The 12,907-nt window shown below is 41.9% G+C and overlaps 1 protein-coding gene across 1 annotated transcript; it reads left to right on the top strand.

The window, feature by feature from the left end:
- Window positions 1–1,668: 1,668 nt before the first annotated feature.
- LOC146389043 (casein kinase I) lies at window positions 1,669–12,827 on the top strand. The gene is made up of 11 exons (XM_084926686.1): window positions 1,669–1,901; window positions 4,368–4,458; window positions 4,732–4,842; window positions 5,045–5,193; window positions 5,954–6,182; window positions 8,462–8,632; window positions 8,807–8,955; window positions 9,068–9,263; window positions 9,389–9,528; window positions 10,415–10,482; window positions 10,607–12,827. The coding sequence occupies exons 2-10, from the start codon at window positions 4,383–4,385 to the stop codon at window positions 10,445–10,447; spliced, it is 1,254 nt and encodes a 417-aa protein (XP_084782812.1). The 5' UTR covers window positions 1,669–1,901; window positions 4,368–4,382; the 3' UTR covers window positions 10,448–10,482; window positions 10,607–12,827.
- The last annotated feature ends 80 nt before the right edge of the window (window positions 12,828–12,907 follow it).

The following is a 12,907-nucleotide window of genomic DNA, read 5'->3' as shown; positions in this document are numbered from 1 at the left end:
CTCGCAGCACACCATCGCTGCTGAGGTGGGACGCAGTAAGACAGTCATTGGAATTTCTTAAATGATCTTGAGGGTTATGGAACAAAAAACTCAAGTGGAAGACCCCAAAAATGTCACCAGCACTGAGCTGGAGAATCCAATTGGCTGTCTGTGAAGACATAGGCCGATCTTCTACTCAAATTAAGGCCGTAACTGGTGCCGACTGCAGCCCCTTAACCATCGGATGGCATCTGACACCGAAGGGCTTCAAAAACAAAAAACGTCTTCAATGGCCTTGTCTCCTTGAACGCCACAGAACTGACTGTTTGGACTTTCCAAGAGAGCACCAAACATGGGACATTGAAAGGCTTTATTCTCTGATGAGAAAAAATGTAACCTTGATGGCCCTGATTGTTTCCAACGTTACTGGCATGACAAGTAGATCCCACTACTCAAAACGGCCTACTACGTCAAACAGCCACTGGCTATGTCCAGATGTTGCAGAGAGCATCCCTCATGACTAAGGGCCCTCGTCTGTGTGGTAATGACTGGGTTTTTCAACAGGACAATGCTACAGTATACAATGCCTGCAGGATGAGGGACTTCTTCCCCTCTTTTGGACAATCCTGCATGTTCCCCTGATCTAAATCGAATTGAGAACCTTTTCAGATCAATGGCAAGGGAAGCTTACAAAAGTGTACAACAGTTCCAGACCATCTTCCTGCGACCATCTTCACCACTTGCAGAAATGTTCCCACTCACTTCATGGAAATGCTTGCATCAAGCATGCTGCAACAAATTTTTGAAGTGATCAACAATAACAGTGGACCTACTCATTACTGAGTTCATGTAGGGAACTTGATTTCTGTTTTGGGAGGGTTTACAGGTTTTTTTGGTGGTGTGGTCCTAAAGATCAGCTGTAAAGCAGCCTGTTTCCATTTAAGGGTTGTTTTCAATAAATTGCATGCTCAAAAATTTTTTTTGTCTCCTCTCCAATTCTTCTTGTTGCATGTTGAAGCTCTACTTGGAACCTTGTTAAGATCCCACCATGTAAAATAGGATTTTTTTTGCCATTTTTCAAGTGGTCTTAAACTTTTGATTAGGACTGTATGTAGGATGAGCTCACTCTCTCTCTTTCCCAACTGGTCCTAGCTGACCCCTCCCTGAGCCTGGTTCTGCTGGAGGTAAAATTGTCTGTTAAAATTGTCACCAAGCGCTTGCGCTAAAGTCTGACTGTTGAGTTTTCTCTGTATTATTTTAGGTTCTTTACCTTACAATACAAGGTTCCTTGAGGCAACTGGTGATTTGGTGCTATATAAATAAAACTGAATTGAAAATGATTGGATTCAAGAAACGCCCTTTGGCATCAGATTTTAACACATGGAAGGTAGGAACAAGAATAATGGCAAAGTGAAAAACTGTGCAGGGACATAGTTTATCCAGGGATTTAAAAAAAAAACAAAAAACTCTTGCATACTTAGTAGTAGTACTACATAATTATCTCATTATTAATGCAGGAGTATGCACACACTTGACTATTTACCTAAAAACGAATGACAGTAATAATGGTATTGGATAGTTATTCGTGAATGGTAAATTTGCAGATATAGGAGTCGTTATATGTGGCGTTTTCCTTTAATGGCAGTGCACTGACATTCAGGGAATGACATCATTGCGCTGTGAACACGCACGTCGTTAAGTAACGAGAGGGGGAGACAGACTCGAGCGGAGAACGGCCGTCGTACTGCCGGAGCATCTCAGGGACTATTAACAGGGAGTGCAGTCGACGACTGAGCTAAGAGCTGGGGGTATGAGAGCCAACAGAATCCGCTTCCATCCTCCACTACCCGGGCTCTTGTCCGACTGACAACCATCGGATCAGAACCTCCACCAACCCAGCTCTCGGACGAACCTAATATCGGGTGAGTGCTGGGTCAGGGAAAAGGAGAAACCAAGGGGGAAAAGGGGCCAGATTCGGCCGAATCAGACGCTCCTATTCACGGCTTCCAAGAGAGGGGGAGGGGGCGCGTAGTAGGGATCTGCACAGGCTTGTCCAGTGACATACATGGGTGCGGTTATAATATAAAATGTGACGAAGTATAATATTAAATATTATTAGCTTTCTTTATTTTATTTTTGACAGTATTAACGGGGCTACGCGTATCACGGTTCCGTTAACGTATTTATCCTAGCTTACTCTTAGCAGCTAACTCTTAACTAATGTTGCAGCCTAGCGCTGATGTTTTTCACTAACGTTACTCGAAAGGTCCTCAAATTATACAGAAACACTCAGTAAATACTCAGTAAATCTTAGCAATTTAAAAAAAAACGTAACTGAAACTACGGCAGATTTGTTGCTCTTGCCTATTCGCCACTGGCTTGCTACTTGTCAAATTGCAAACAGGAAAGAGAAATGTAGCGTTGCCGTTTTAAAAAAACAAAAACAACAACAACATACATTTGTGTTGCAACTTTAGGCGATATTAACACACGCATTCAGCGTGGAGTCTGTAACACGCGAGTTGTTTGTGTAGTAGTGACAGCTGTCCGTGTGCGAGAGGCATAACGTTAGCTCTGTTCTTTTCTTCGTGTGATTGTGAAATCTTTTGGCTCTCTGTTACAGTACTTGTTTTGTTTGTTTTAAAAGAGCAATAATCATTTCCAAGTATAGCACTTTTTTAAACATCCATCTAAACGATTACATGTACGGAAAACGCACGATAATTTAACTTCAGATTGAGGTCATTTTAGTGATATATATTGTCTGTGTGTGTGATTTTTCAACCACAGTGTACAACATCCTCAGGACATCCTGTCTCAGCAGTCACCACTAAGACTCCCCCCAACCAGCAGATGTGTACTGTACCATCTTAACCAATCCACTCTTGTGTAGACGATTACTACCGTAATAGCACATGGTGTTTTTCCAGTGCAGTGTGACAGGCTAATTCCACTTGCTTCACTTCACACAAGGCACCTTTGAAACCTCAAATCACAGACTCTTCACGTTACTGCAATAACTGCATTTGCTGTACTAAAGTCTGTCTTAGTCTTTTAGTAGCTCATGAGAAAATATCTCAAATAATATGGGTAGAGTCTTGTATTTAGCGTCTTGTGCCACTGTTCCTATATGAAGTAATTAACCATTGGCACTTTCGTTGTACCCTTTAGGTGTAACCTTGTGTTAGTGTTCCTCCCTAAATCGGGAGACCTGGCTGCAGCACATGAGACATGAACTCTCACTCTTTAATGACCCAGATCCATCTGCCTCTATCACATCTCCTAGCAGGCTGTCCTCATCAGGTAGAGTTCATCAGGATATGTACGGCCTTTGTGATGCAGTTGCTGCTGATGAAAAGTAAGGTTCAGTTGATCCATGATGGTGATTCCTGGGTGTTTTGAGAGCTTGTGTCTGCGTTCCAGCAAAACTAATATGTGGAGTCATTTAAAGTTGGGATTTTATAAAGGTTGTTGAGTTGGCAGATGCAACACAGGGATTGGTGAAGAAGATGCAGAGCGTTCTGTGCTTTGCAAACGTTCGGTTGGAAAGTTGAGGGTTGAAACTCGAAAGCGACAGCATTTTATAAACGAGCGTCAGTGTAATATGATGTTTTGTTGCAGTAGTGTTAAAGGGTGGCGACAGTAAAAATGTCCATGCTGATAAAGTCTGTGCAGCGCTTTGTGGAGTTCATCACACAGAATTGTGTGAGGGCCTTGACATAGATAAAGCCAGTCAGTGCTCCCTGGCTGCTCATGCCTTCACTCGCTTGGCAGTGCCAGCGCAGAACGGCAGAGAGCTTAGTCTTGCTTTTGCAATGGCTGCACAATGTGGCATGGTGGAGCGAGCACTAAATAAGTGATGATCCTGCTCCGGCATCACGTGCAAATCAGCTCGACGCACACAACCCCCCCCCCAAAAAAAGCTGTTTCATTTCCTCGTGTGTGCCAAGTCCATTGATTCTGGTTCACTCCACTTCCAAGTGGAAACTGGCATTTGTGCATGGCCTCTCTCTTTTTTTTTTCCTGTTTTTCTTTCTCCTCCCTTCCATGTTTTTGCTGATCTCACTGCAGCCGCCTCTCTCTCACCCCTAGCTGCCCTACAAATCTGATCTTGTATTTCTGGGCACCAGACAGCTGTTTGCTGATCAAGTGGCCCTGTTTGGGCCACATTCTGTCTCAAAAACATGTGAACACTTGAGTGCTGAGGGATTGGTACACATCATGTGAGCAGTTGACTGACCCTCGAGGATAAATTCCCTCTTTCTGCCTTTAGGGGAAAGTTCAGGAAATGGTCATGGTTATAGCTGAAGTGGTGAAAGAGGAGCGATGATGCTCAGTTTGTATGTTTGTTGCTTTATTTTAATATCTGTGTTTTCCCACTGTGACAGTGACAAGTTGGAAGCATGGAGCTGAGAGTTGGGAACAAGTACCGGCTCGGGCGAAAGATAGGGAGTGGTTCTTTTGGAGACATTTACCTCGGTAAGTTGAAGCATCCACTTTCTTTTTTCTTTTTTTCTTCTTCAGTTCTTACACGCTTTACCCAGCTTTCTGCCTGGTGAGGTTCTTTCCACATTAGTGTGTGGAGAGCCTCTCTTTTCAAACTGTGCCATTCCTTTTTTTTTTTTTTTTTCCCCTCCTTTATCCGGGCACTGAACTCAGATTTTCCTTTATGCTCATTCGTCTTTGGTCCTCGTACATGCAAAGGTGCAATTGTCTTGACTGCTGTGGGTATTTCTGCACGTGTCTCTTCAGGTGCCAACATCGCCACTGGTGAGGAGGTAGCCATCAAACTGGAATGTGTGAAGACCAAACACCCACAGCTGCACATTGAAAGCAAGTTCTACAAGATGATGCAAGGAGGAGGTAAGAAATTAGAGCTTGGACATGCTTGTCAAGATTTTTCAACAAATTCCTTCTTGAATTTATTGGCCAAGACGGCATAGGAGATGCAAATCCTATGAAATCTGCTAAATGTGTAAAGTGAAGATGACGATAAATGTCCAACCAGCAGTGTGTGTGCCACGATTCGGGGGCATTGTTCTGATTTGATGTGTGTCTTCACTAGTGGGCATTCCATCTATAAAGTGGTGTGGCGCAGAGGGAGACTACAACGTGATGGTGATGGAGCTGCTCGGCCCTAGTCTGGAGGACCTCTTCAATTTTTGCTCCCGCAAATTCAGCCTAAAGACTGTCCTGCTTTTGGCTGACCAGATGGTATGCTACGAACCTTTCAGTTAAAGTCAGGGATAATTTTGTGATTTGTGTGTTTTGTAATAGTGGCCTTTTTGTAGACTGTGCTGGCCTAGATGTTCTCTCTCAAGCACAACTGATCTCACCTTTTGTTCCAGCTGAAGCTTCTCTTTATACATCCTCTGGCACATTTTGCCTTGTTTTCATATAAATGGAATGAGAAAGCCAAGATGTATTGAGGGCACTAAGGGTATGGCTGGCTTTTTAGATGGGATGAGAACACATTTTGTCTACATAGCTTTCATTGCTGGTTGCAGGGATTTTAAAAAAGCAAAAAAACAAAAAACAACTCCACAGGAAGTGGTGACGCTCAGTCTGTTGTGGAGATCATTTACACCAGTAGCTTCAGTTAATAGATATTAATTGCATATGCTGGGCAGGAAGTCAAGAAGTGTAAAGGACAGCCGGAAGGTGACATGCAGTCTCACGCTGGTTGTTATGACACATTCAGAAACAGTCATACACAAATTGTGAAATTTTTGGATTCCAGAACTTTTTGTTTTTGCATGTTTATATAGTGTTTTGATAGTATGTACTCAGAAAAGAAATGGTCATGTGACAATAACTGTTTTTCTGAGTCGGGAAACTCCACAGGGGCAGTGCTGAACTTATGGGATGTAAAATATAAGATGACCTGTCATGTCCCATTGTAACCTTTGTTTTTACCTAGAGGCTTTTTGTGCTGCTAACATTGTTTCACCACTCTCCCACCTTTACTCTCCAGATAAGTCGCATTGAGTACATCCATTCCAAGAACTTCATCCATCGAGATGTAAAGCCTGACAACTTCCTGATGGGACTCGGCAAGAAAGGCAACTTGGTGTACATCATTGACTTTGGGCTGGCCAAGAAGTACCGTGATGCCCGCACACACCAGCACATTCCTTACCGGGAGAACAAGAACCTGACGGGCACAGCGCGCTACGCCTCCATCAACACACATCTTGGGATCGGTAAGACTTGGAGGAGACACGTGAGCCTAATTTGCCTGCATTTTAATGAAGGCTTTGGTGTGTTGGATATGAAACCATGGTGTTAAATTTTGCAGAGTACTGCTGTTATTGAGTTATTTAGACATAATCTGAAGCATTTATCTTACAGCTCTGTATTGTGATTAATGTTTCTTACTGATATAGTAGAGAGAGCTTCCCTTAAGCAGAAAGAACTGTATTAAGGTGCCATATGTTAGTTCAAGTTCAGAGATTTTCTGATGCACCAGATCTTTCCTTGTAAAATAATCTGTCAAATGATTTAAACTGATACAGTCTCTCTGTAATGTTGTTCTTATGCTCGCTGTGGCCCCACAGTGTTTGTGGTCGTGCACCTCTCGAGTTTTGTAACCTGGCATGTTGCACTGCAGCCGCTGTAGTATGATCATGTTGATTTTCACTGCTATTTTAATGATACTCAAGTACAGAAGCTCAGAGATGCATAGATACACAGAAGGAGCTGTGCAATAGTTTGAAAACTTGAGACTTTGGAGAGTGTTCATTGTAAAAAGTTTTCAACAAAGTCTTTGTTTCCAGTTTAACAACTTCTCCTCTTATGCTACGGGGCGATCGTGGCTCAAGAGTTGGGAGTTCACCTTGTAATCGGAAGGTTGCCGGTTCGAGCCCCGGCTTGGACAGTCTCGGTCGTTGTGTCCTTGGGCAAGACACTTCACCCGTTGCCTACTGGTGGTGGTCAGAGGGCCCGGTGGCGCCAGTGTCCGGCAGCCTCGCCTCTGTCAGTGCGCCCCAGGGTGGCTGTGGCTACAATGTAGCTTACCATGACCTGTGTGTGGATGACTGGATGTGTAAAGCGCTTTGGGGTCCTTGGGGACTAGTAAAGCGCTATATAAATACAGGCCATTTTTATGCTATCCAGCTATCTGGTTCTATCGTCTGAGTGGCGATACCTATTGTTCAACAGCTTCCTGTACCCTAATGGAGGGCAAATAGAAATAACTGTGTGATCATGACCAATGGAGACGATATACCTTAAAACGGGTTTATCCTTGTAAATATATTCATCTGCGTACACTTTTTGGTCAGACAGAAGGGAGAGAGGTTCTCACCCATGTGAGATGTGCAGCCATGCACCACTCCAAGATCCTAACTGCGTGCCGCTTAAAGCAGATGATGTATGCGACTACCGAATGTTGATTGGTTGACAAGTGGGCAGGAGTATAGTGGGGTGCGACAGTGGAGTTGATCAGGAACGGGAAAACGGCGCAAAAAAAAAAGTAAAAAATCTTAAAGTGTCTGCTGTCCACACTTTAGTATTTTTTTTTAATTTATTTTTTTCATCTGTTTCACTTCAGCTCATTCTATGCTCTTCTCCGTGGCCGGCTAACGAACCAACAACAACATGAGCAAGGGTGGCCCACAGACTGTTTTTGTTGGTGTGTGTGTGTGTGTGTGTGTGTGTGTGTGTGTGTGTGTGTGTGTGTGTGTGTGTGTGTGTGTGTGTGTGTGTGTGTGTGTGTGTGTGTGTGTGTGTGTGTGTGTGTACTGCCTCCATCTGACCACAGAGCTCACAGCAGGCAGGTGGGCAGGCTCCACAGTGGAGCTGACAGCAAATGCACTCTCTCTGTCATAAGGTTTACATTTCATTGAACTGGTGTGACTGTGTTAATGAAGAGGTGATCTCAGTAGCCTTAGACTTGTGACTCAAAGAAATCTCATCATCTCCACAGCAGATGTAGAGATTTCATCTAAACATTACTTTAAATGTGATTCTTTAGAGCCACTCTATGGCACTCATCTCTTTTTAAACCCTCTAGCACTTACCTGGATTTGTGGAATACTTGGAATCTTACAAATTACTATGATCTTTTCCCTTTCACCAAATCGTAACATGATTGAGTTAAAGCACCCAAAAAAATTTATGGTGTTTGAAGTTCTTCCTTGTGCTAAATATTTCTTCTGTGTAGAAATTTACTGACTCTAGCTCTGTTTTCTGTTTAGTGAAAAGTCCCTCTTATTCAGCCATTTAATTTTGGATGTGCCTCTTCACTGCGGCATCGTTTTATCATCACTGTATCTGATATATATACAGGCTGTAAAGAAGGAAGAGTTATCTGGGATTGTGGGGATGGGGGGGGGGGAGGGTTCACGTTGCTTTGTAATTTCATTCTGATGCTCTTTAAACAAATTTACAGGCCACTTTTTTTTTTTTTTTTTTTTTTTTTAAATGATTGTTATGATGACTAATGATCTTTCTCCCCCTCTCTCATGCGTTCTGTCTACAGAGCAGTCCAGACGTGATGACCTGGAGTCTCTTGGCTACGTCCTCATGTACTTCAACCTGGGGTCACTCCCGTGGCAGGGCCTCAAGGCTGCCACAAAGAGACAGAAATATGAACGGATCAGCGAGAAGAAAATGTCCACACCCATTGAAGTTCTTTGCAAAGGATACCCATGTAAGTGAGGCTCACAGGGCGCCTCTGCGTACTACACATACCTCTGAAATTATTTTAAGATGTTGTATTTTCTCAGTATGAAATTGAATGCTAACAATTATCTAATCACACAAAGTTTACCGCTACAGTGAACTTTCTGTTCTACTCTCATTATTTTTATTTACCCTCTTACAGCTGAGTTCTCCACATACCTGAACTTTTGCCGCTCACTCCGTTTTGATGACAAACCAGACTACTCCTACCTTCGACAGCTCTTCAGGAATCTGTTCCACCGACAGGGCTTCTCTTACGATTATGTCTTTGACTGGAACATGCTCAAATTTGTAAGTTTATATCTACAGTTTCTAACTTGAACTTTGATTTGTATTTTCACCACATTATAATACGGCTACCTGTCAGTAGTTAGGCTTGAATGTGGCTTATCTTATCTAAAAGGGTGCCAGTCGGACAGCTGAAGATGGGGATAGGGAGAGGAGGACTGCGGATGAGAGAGATGAGCGGATCGGAGGAGTCCCCAGGGGGTCTGCATCGCGAGGCCTCCCTCCAGGTCCAAATCCTGGAGCTCCCAACAGAGTCAGGAACGGCCCTGAGCAAGCCATTTCTAACCCTGCGTCTCGGGTCCAGCAGTCTGGTGAGTTTTTAGCCAACTGCTGCATTACAAGAAAAAAAGAGGAAACAGAATAAGACGGACACCAGAGTATTTTTCTTTTTTCTTGAATATTTTTATCTAATCTAGGCGTTTTTATTGTGTTTTAGGTAACACGTCACCACGTGCAATTTCTCGTGCAGAGCGAGAGAGGAAGGTGAGCATGCGGCTCCACCGTGGTGCTCCTGCCAACGTATCATCCTCTGACCTCACAGCCCGCCACGACCAATCGAGAATTTCTACGTCACAGGTGAGAAAAGGCCCTGGGGTTGATCAGGTAACCCACAAGGCTGGTGATGATAATCATTTGTTTTGCTTCTTTTTTACCTCTACATTTTTATTCTTGAGCCCTGCTAAAGTAGCTTTATTTGATTATTATACTGGGACTTTTTGCAACATCTGTGTTCATCCACAGTCTGTAATTAGCCATTTTAGTTCCGTTCGGTTAAAGATTTCTTCTTTTAGGCTTAGCTCTGGCATCATAAACCTCTAAGAGTAGATAGCCGAGTGTTTAAAGGAGTCTGAAGCTTGAGCTTTTGACTCAGGCCTGATTATTTAAATAATATATATAATGCCACTTTGTACAGCATTGATTCGTCTAAACTGGAGTCGCCAAACTTCGACATTGAGAGACACATTTTAGCCCCTCCTACTTAACAACAGAAGAAAAAACGGCATACAAGGGTGACAGAAGGTTAGACTTTGGGGGTAGGACAGGCAGATAGATGACTGATGTAATTGGGAGAGGATAAATTAATACATGGTATGTAGGGCTGCAAGGATTCGCCCATATATGTTTTTGTAACTGCAATACACTACAGGACGCTATGGTGTAGTATCGCCTATACTGTCTGCCAAGACTGCACTCAATACTAACGAAGAAGAACAGCAAGGACAGAACGAGATTTAAAAAAATATGAAAGCATTAACATTGTAATTAGCTTGCAAAGTTATCAGTGTTGTTGTTTGAACTGTATCTAATGGGGTTAGGACATGATTCAGTGTGGGATAATTTTGTCCTGCGTTTGTGTGTGTGTGTGTGTGTGTGTGTGTGTGTGTGTGTGTGTGTGTGTGTGTGTGAGAAAGAGAGATGTAATTGCTGACTCTTTATCTTGAATCTGTACTGTCCTCTGCAGGTCAGCGTGCCATTTGAGCACATGGGAAAATAGAATTTTCCAGCTCTGCATGCAAGTAAAACTGACAGGTGAGGTGTAGTGTGGTTTTTGTTTTTTTGTTTTGTTTAGTTTTTTAAAATCACTTGTTTAATTTAAATATTTGCTATTTATCTGTAAATTTCTTCTTTAATGACAATACATCTCTTGTTTCAGGGCTTCAAGATATAGTTGTTGCTACAGTTTATTTTCCTTCATTCTTACTTTGTTCTATGAAAAGATGATTGCAAATGGACACATGGGTCTTTGGAAAAGGACAGTAACTCTTTCAGGATCCAGGAAAATACACGAAGGTATCCAGCAATTTTTTATTTTTTTTTCTGCTTCTTCCTTCCTTCTCCATGAACTCTCTTTACTGAACCCTGGATCATCACTACCACAATACAAATGACAAAGCTGCACCTTGACAGTTGCTCATACCTGCCCTCCTCTTCCTCAAAACATTCCCTCAGCATTCTGAAAAATGTGAAGAACTGTTGGCATCAAAGGAGCAGAAGGGTATCCGGGACATGCATGTGTTTAATCAAAGGTTGATTATAAACTGACATTATTTTCCCCCCAAAAAATTTATTTTTCAATTTAGACACAGCAAAAACATCTTTTGATTTTCATAATGACATTGGAGTACTTTCCTGTTCTTAAAGGGGGCCTCTTATGCTCGTTTCCTGCTCCATATTTGAATTCTTTGAGCCTACTAATAGAAGTAGCTTTGCATGATTCACAGTTTATAATAATCCATGTTTGTCTTACACTGGGTCTTGCAGCCTCTTTGTTCATCTCTTCCTGGAACGGCTTCCCCCTCTAAGTCAACTTTTCTGTTTCTCCCAAACATAACAACTTTATTAGGATATCCCCTCTCTATGACATCACAAAGAGCCAAGACTAGAGAGAAACTGTCTGAAATTGGGCATTCAGAGCAGTCTGAAGCCAAAACATTTAGCTCATGGATTACTTATACAGGGAAACTACATACAGACTATGGAAGAAAATGAAGCATAATAGGTCCCCTTTACTGTTTGTTTTTAATAACCTCTTAAATATAAATAAATGGAGACATGTAGGTCAGGTGATAGAAGGCAAAATGAAGAGTAACTTTGAAAAAGGAATAGTAAGTGATGTTTTTAGCTGCTGTAATGTTTCTGGTGAAGTAGCATTTGGTGATTGCTTGTCCTTCATCCCTTTTGTGATTACTTGCTGCCCCTCAAAACGTAGCCATGGAAGTCTTCGCCACCCCTTACTTGCCTGTTTTGAATCTTTTTTCTTTTAAAAATGTTAGTGGAAATGGTAAAGAATGACGGTAGATGACGCAAAGACAGAACTCTGAAGTCTTGAGGGAAGCTCCTCAGGAAATTTTCAGCAAACCGATTATATTCGACCAGAGACCACAGCTGCCCACTTTGGCTAACAAAAAGTGGCTGCAATTTTTATGATAGTTCTTAACAATACCTTTTTTTATTCTTTTATTATTGAAGGTAATAGGGGGTACTGGGCAGGCTCTTTCAACATTTGGGATCACATTTCAGGGTGCGGTCTGGGAGGGTAGGGCATCCAGTAATATACTATAACTATACTTTTTTTTTTTTTTTCCCCACACCCAAGTTTGTTTACTCCACTGTAAATATTTTTTTATTTCAATGTAAAGCCAAATGTGGTAATTTTTGTTTTAAAGTGTAAAGTAGAAAAATGGAAACTAACAACAGAAATAGGCATTTGGAGTTTGGGTATTTAAAATGCTAAATTGTGGGATGGATTACTGTTGCTGTGCCAGCTGGGTCATCCAACATTTTGTGTATGTGTGAAAGGAAGCGTGATACAGTGAATCCCTGCAAAGAATAATAAATTCCCTTTGTCTTAGTTTGTATGCAGTTTTTTTAAATAACTGTATTTATGTTAAACTGTCACTCATCATCCTGTAATTTATTGGACGTACCTTCTATGTTTTTTGAATGCCTTTGTTTCTCAGTTGTTCAAAGCCTGTCCACCTTCATCGTTATTCAATACTTAGGGCTTTCAGTATCCTGCAAAAATAAAATGCCAATAGTGTGATGTCACCTTTTGGATTTTTTTTTTTTTTTTTTTTTTTTTTTTTAAACCTCCAGAAACCTTGACGATGTCATTAAGAAGAAAGCTTAACTGATGCAATTTGCAGGGATTTGTAAATAGCAGTGTACTGTGTGTAATTACCTTTGTACAGGCCACCATGACCCAGTGGCATTGTAACTGTTGGGTTGGGGATGGTATGGAGAATGAGCCTATTTGGGGGGGATTTCACTTTATGTATTGTGTACTGATATCATGTACAGTTCTTAAACACTCTTTATTTACAGTATTTGTGTATATTTTATGAAGTAATAAAAATTAATAACGTTGCTCACAATTTCTGACTTTTCATCATTTTGTTAGCGGGTGCTGGGTGTGGATAGAAAGTTGCGTTATGTTCAATGGACAAGCACGGAG

This window comes from Perissodus microlepis, chromosome 4, assembly GCF_051167445.1.
Source record: "Perissodus microlepis isolate ML-2025 ecotype Zambia chromosome 4, ASM5116744v1, whole genome shotgun sequence".
Lineage (NCBI taxonomy): Eukaryota > Metazoa > Chordata > Actinopteri > Cichliformes > Cichlidae > Perissodus > Perissodus microlepis.
Note: the sequence above shows the minus strand (reverse complement) of the source record. Positions and strands in the feature narration are given on the sequence as shown.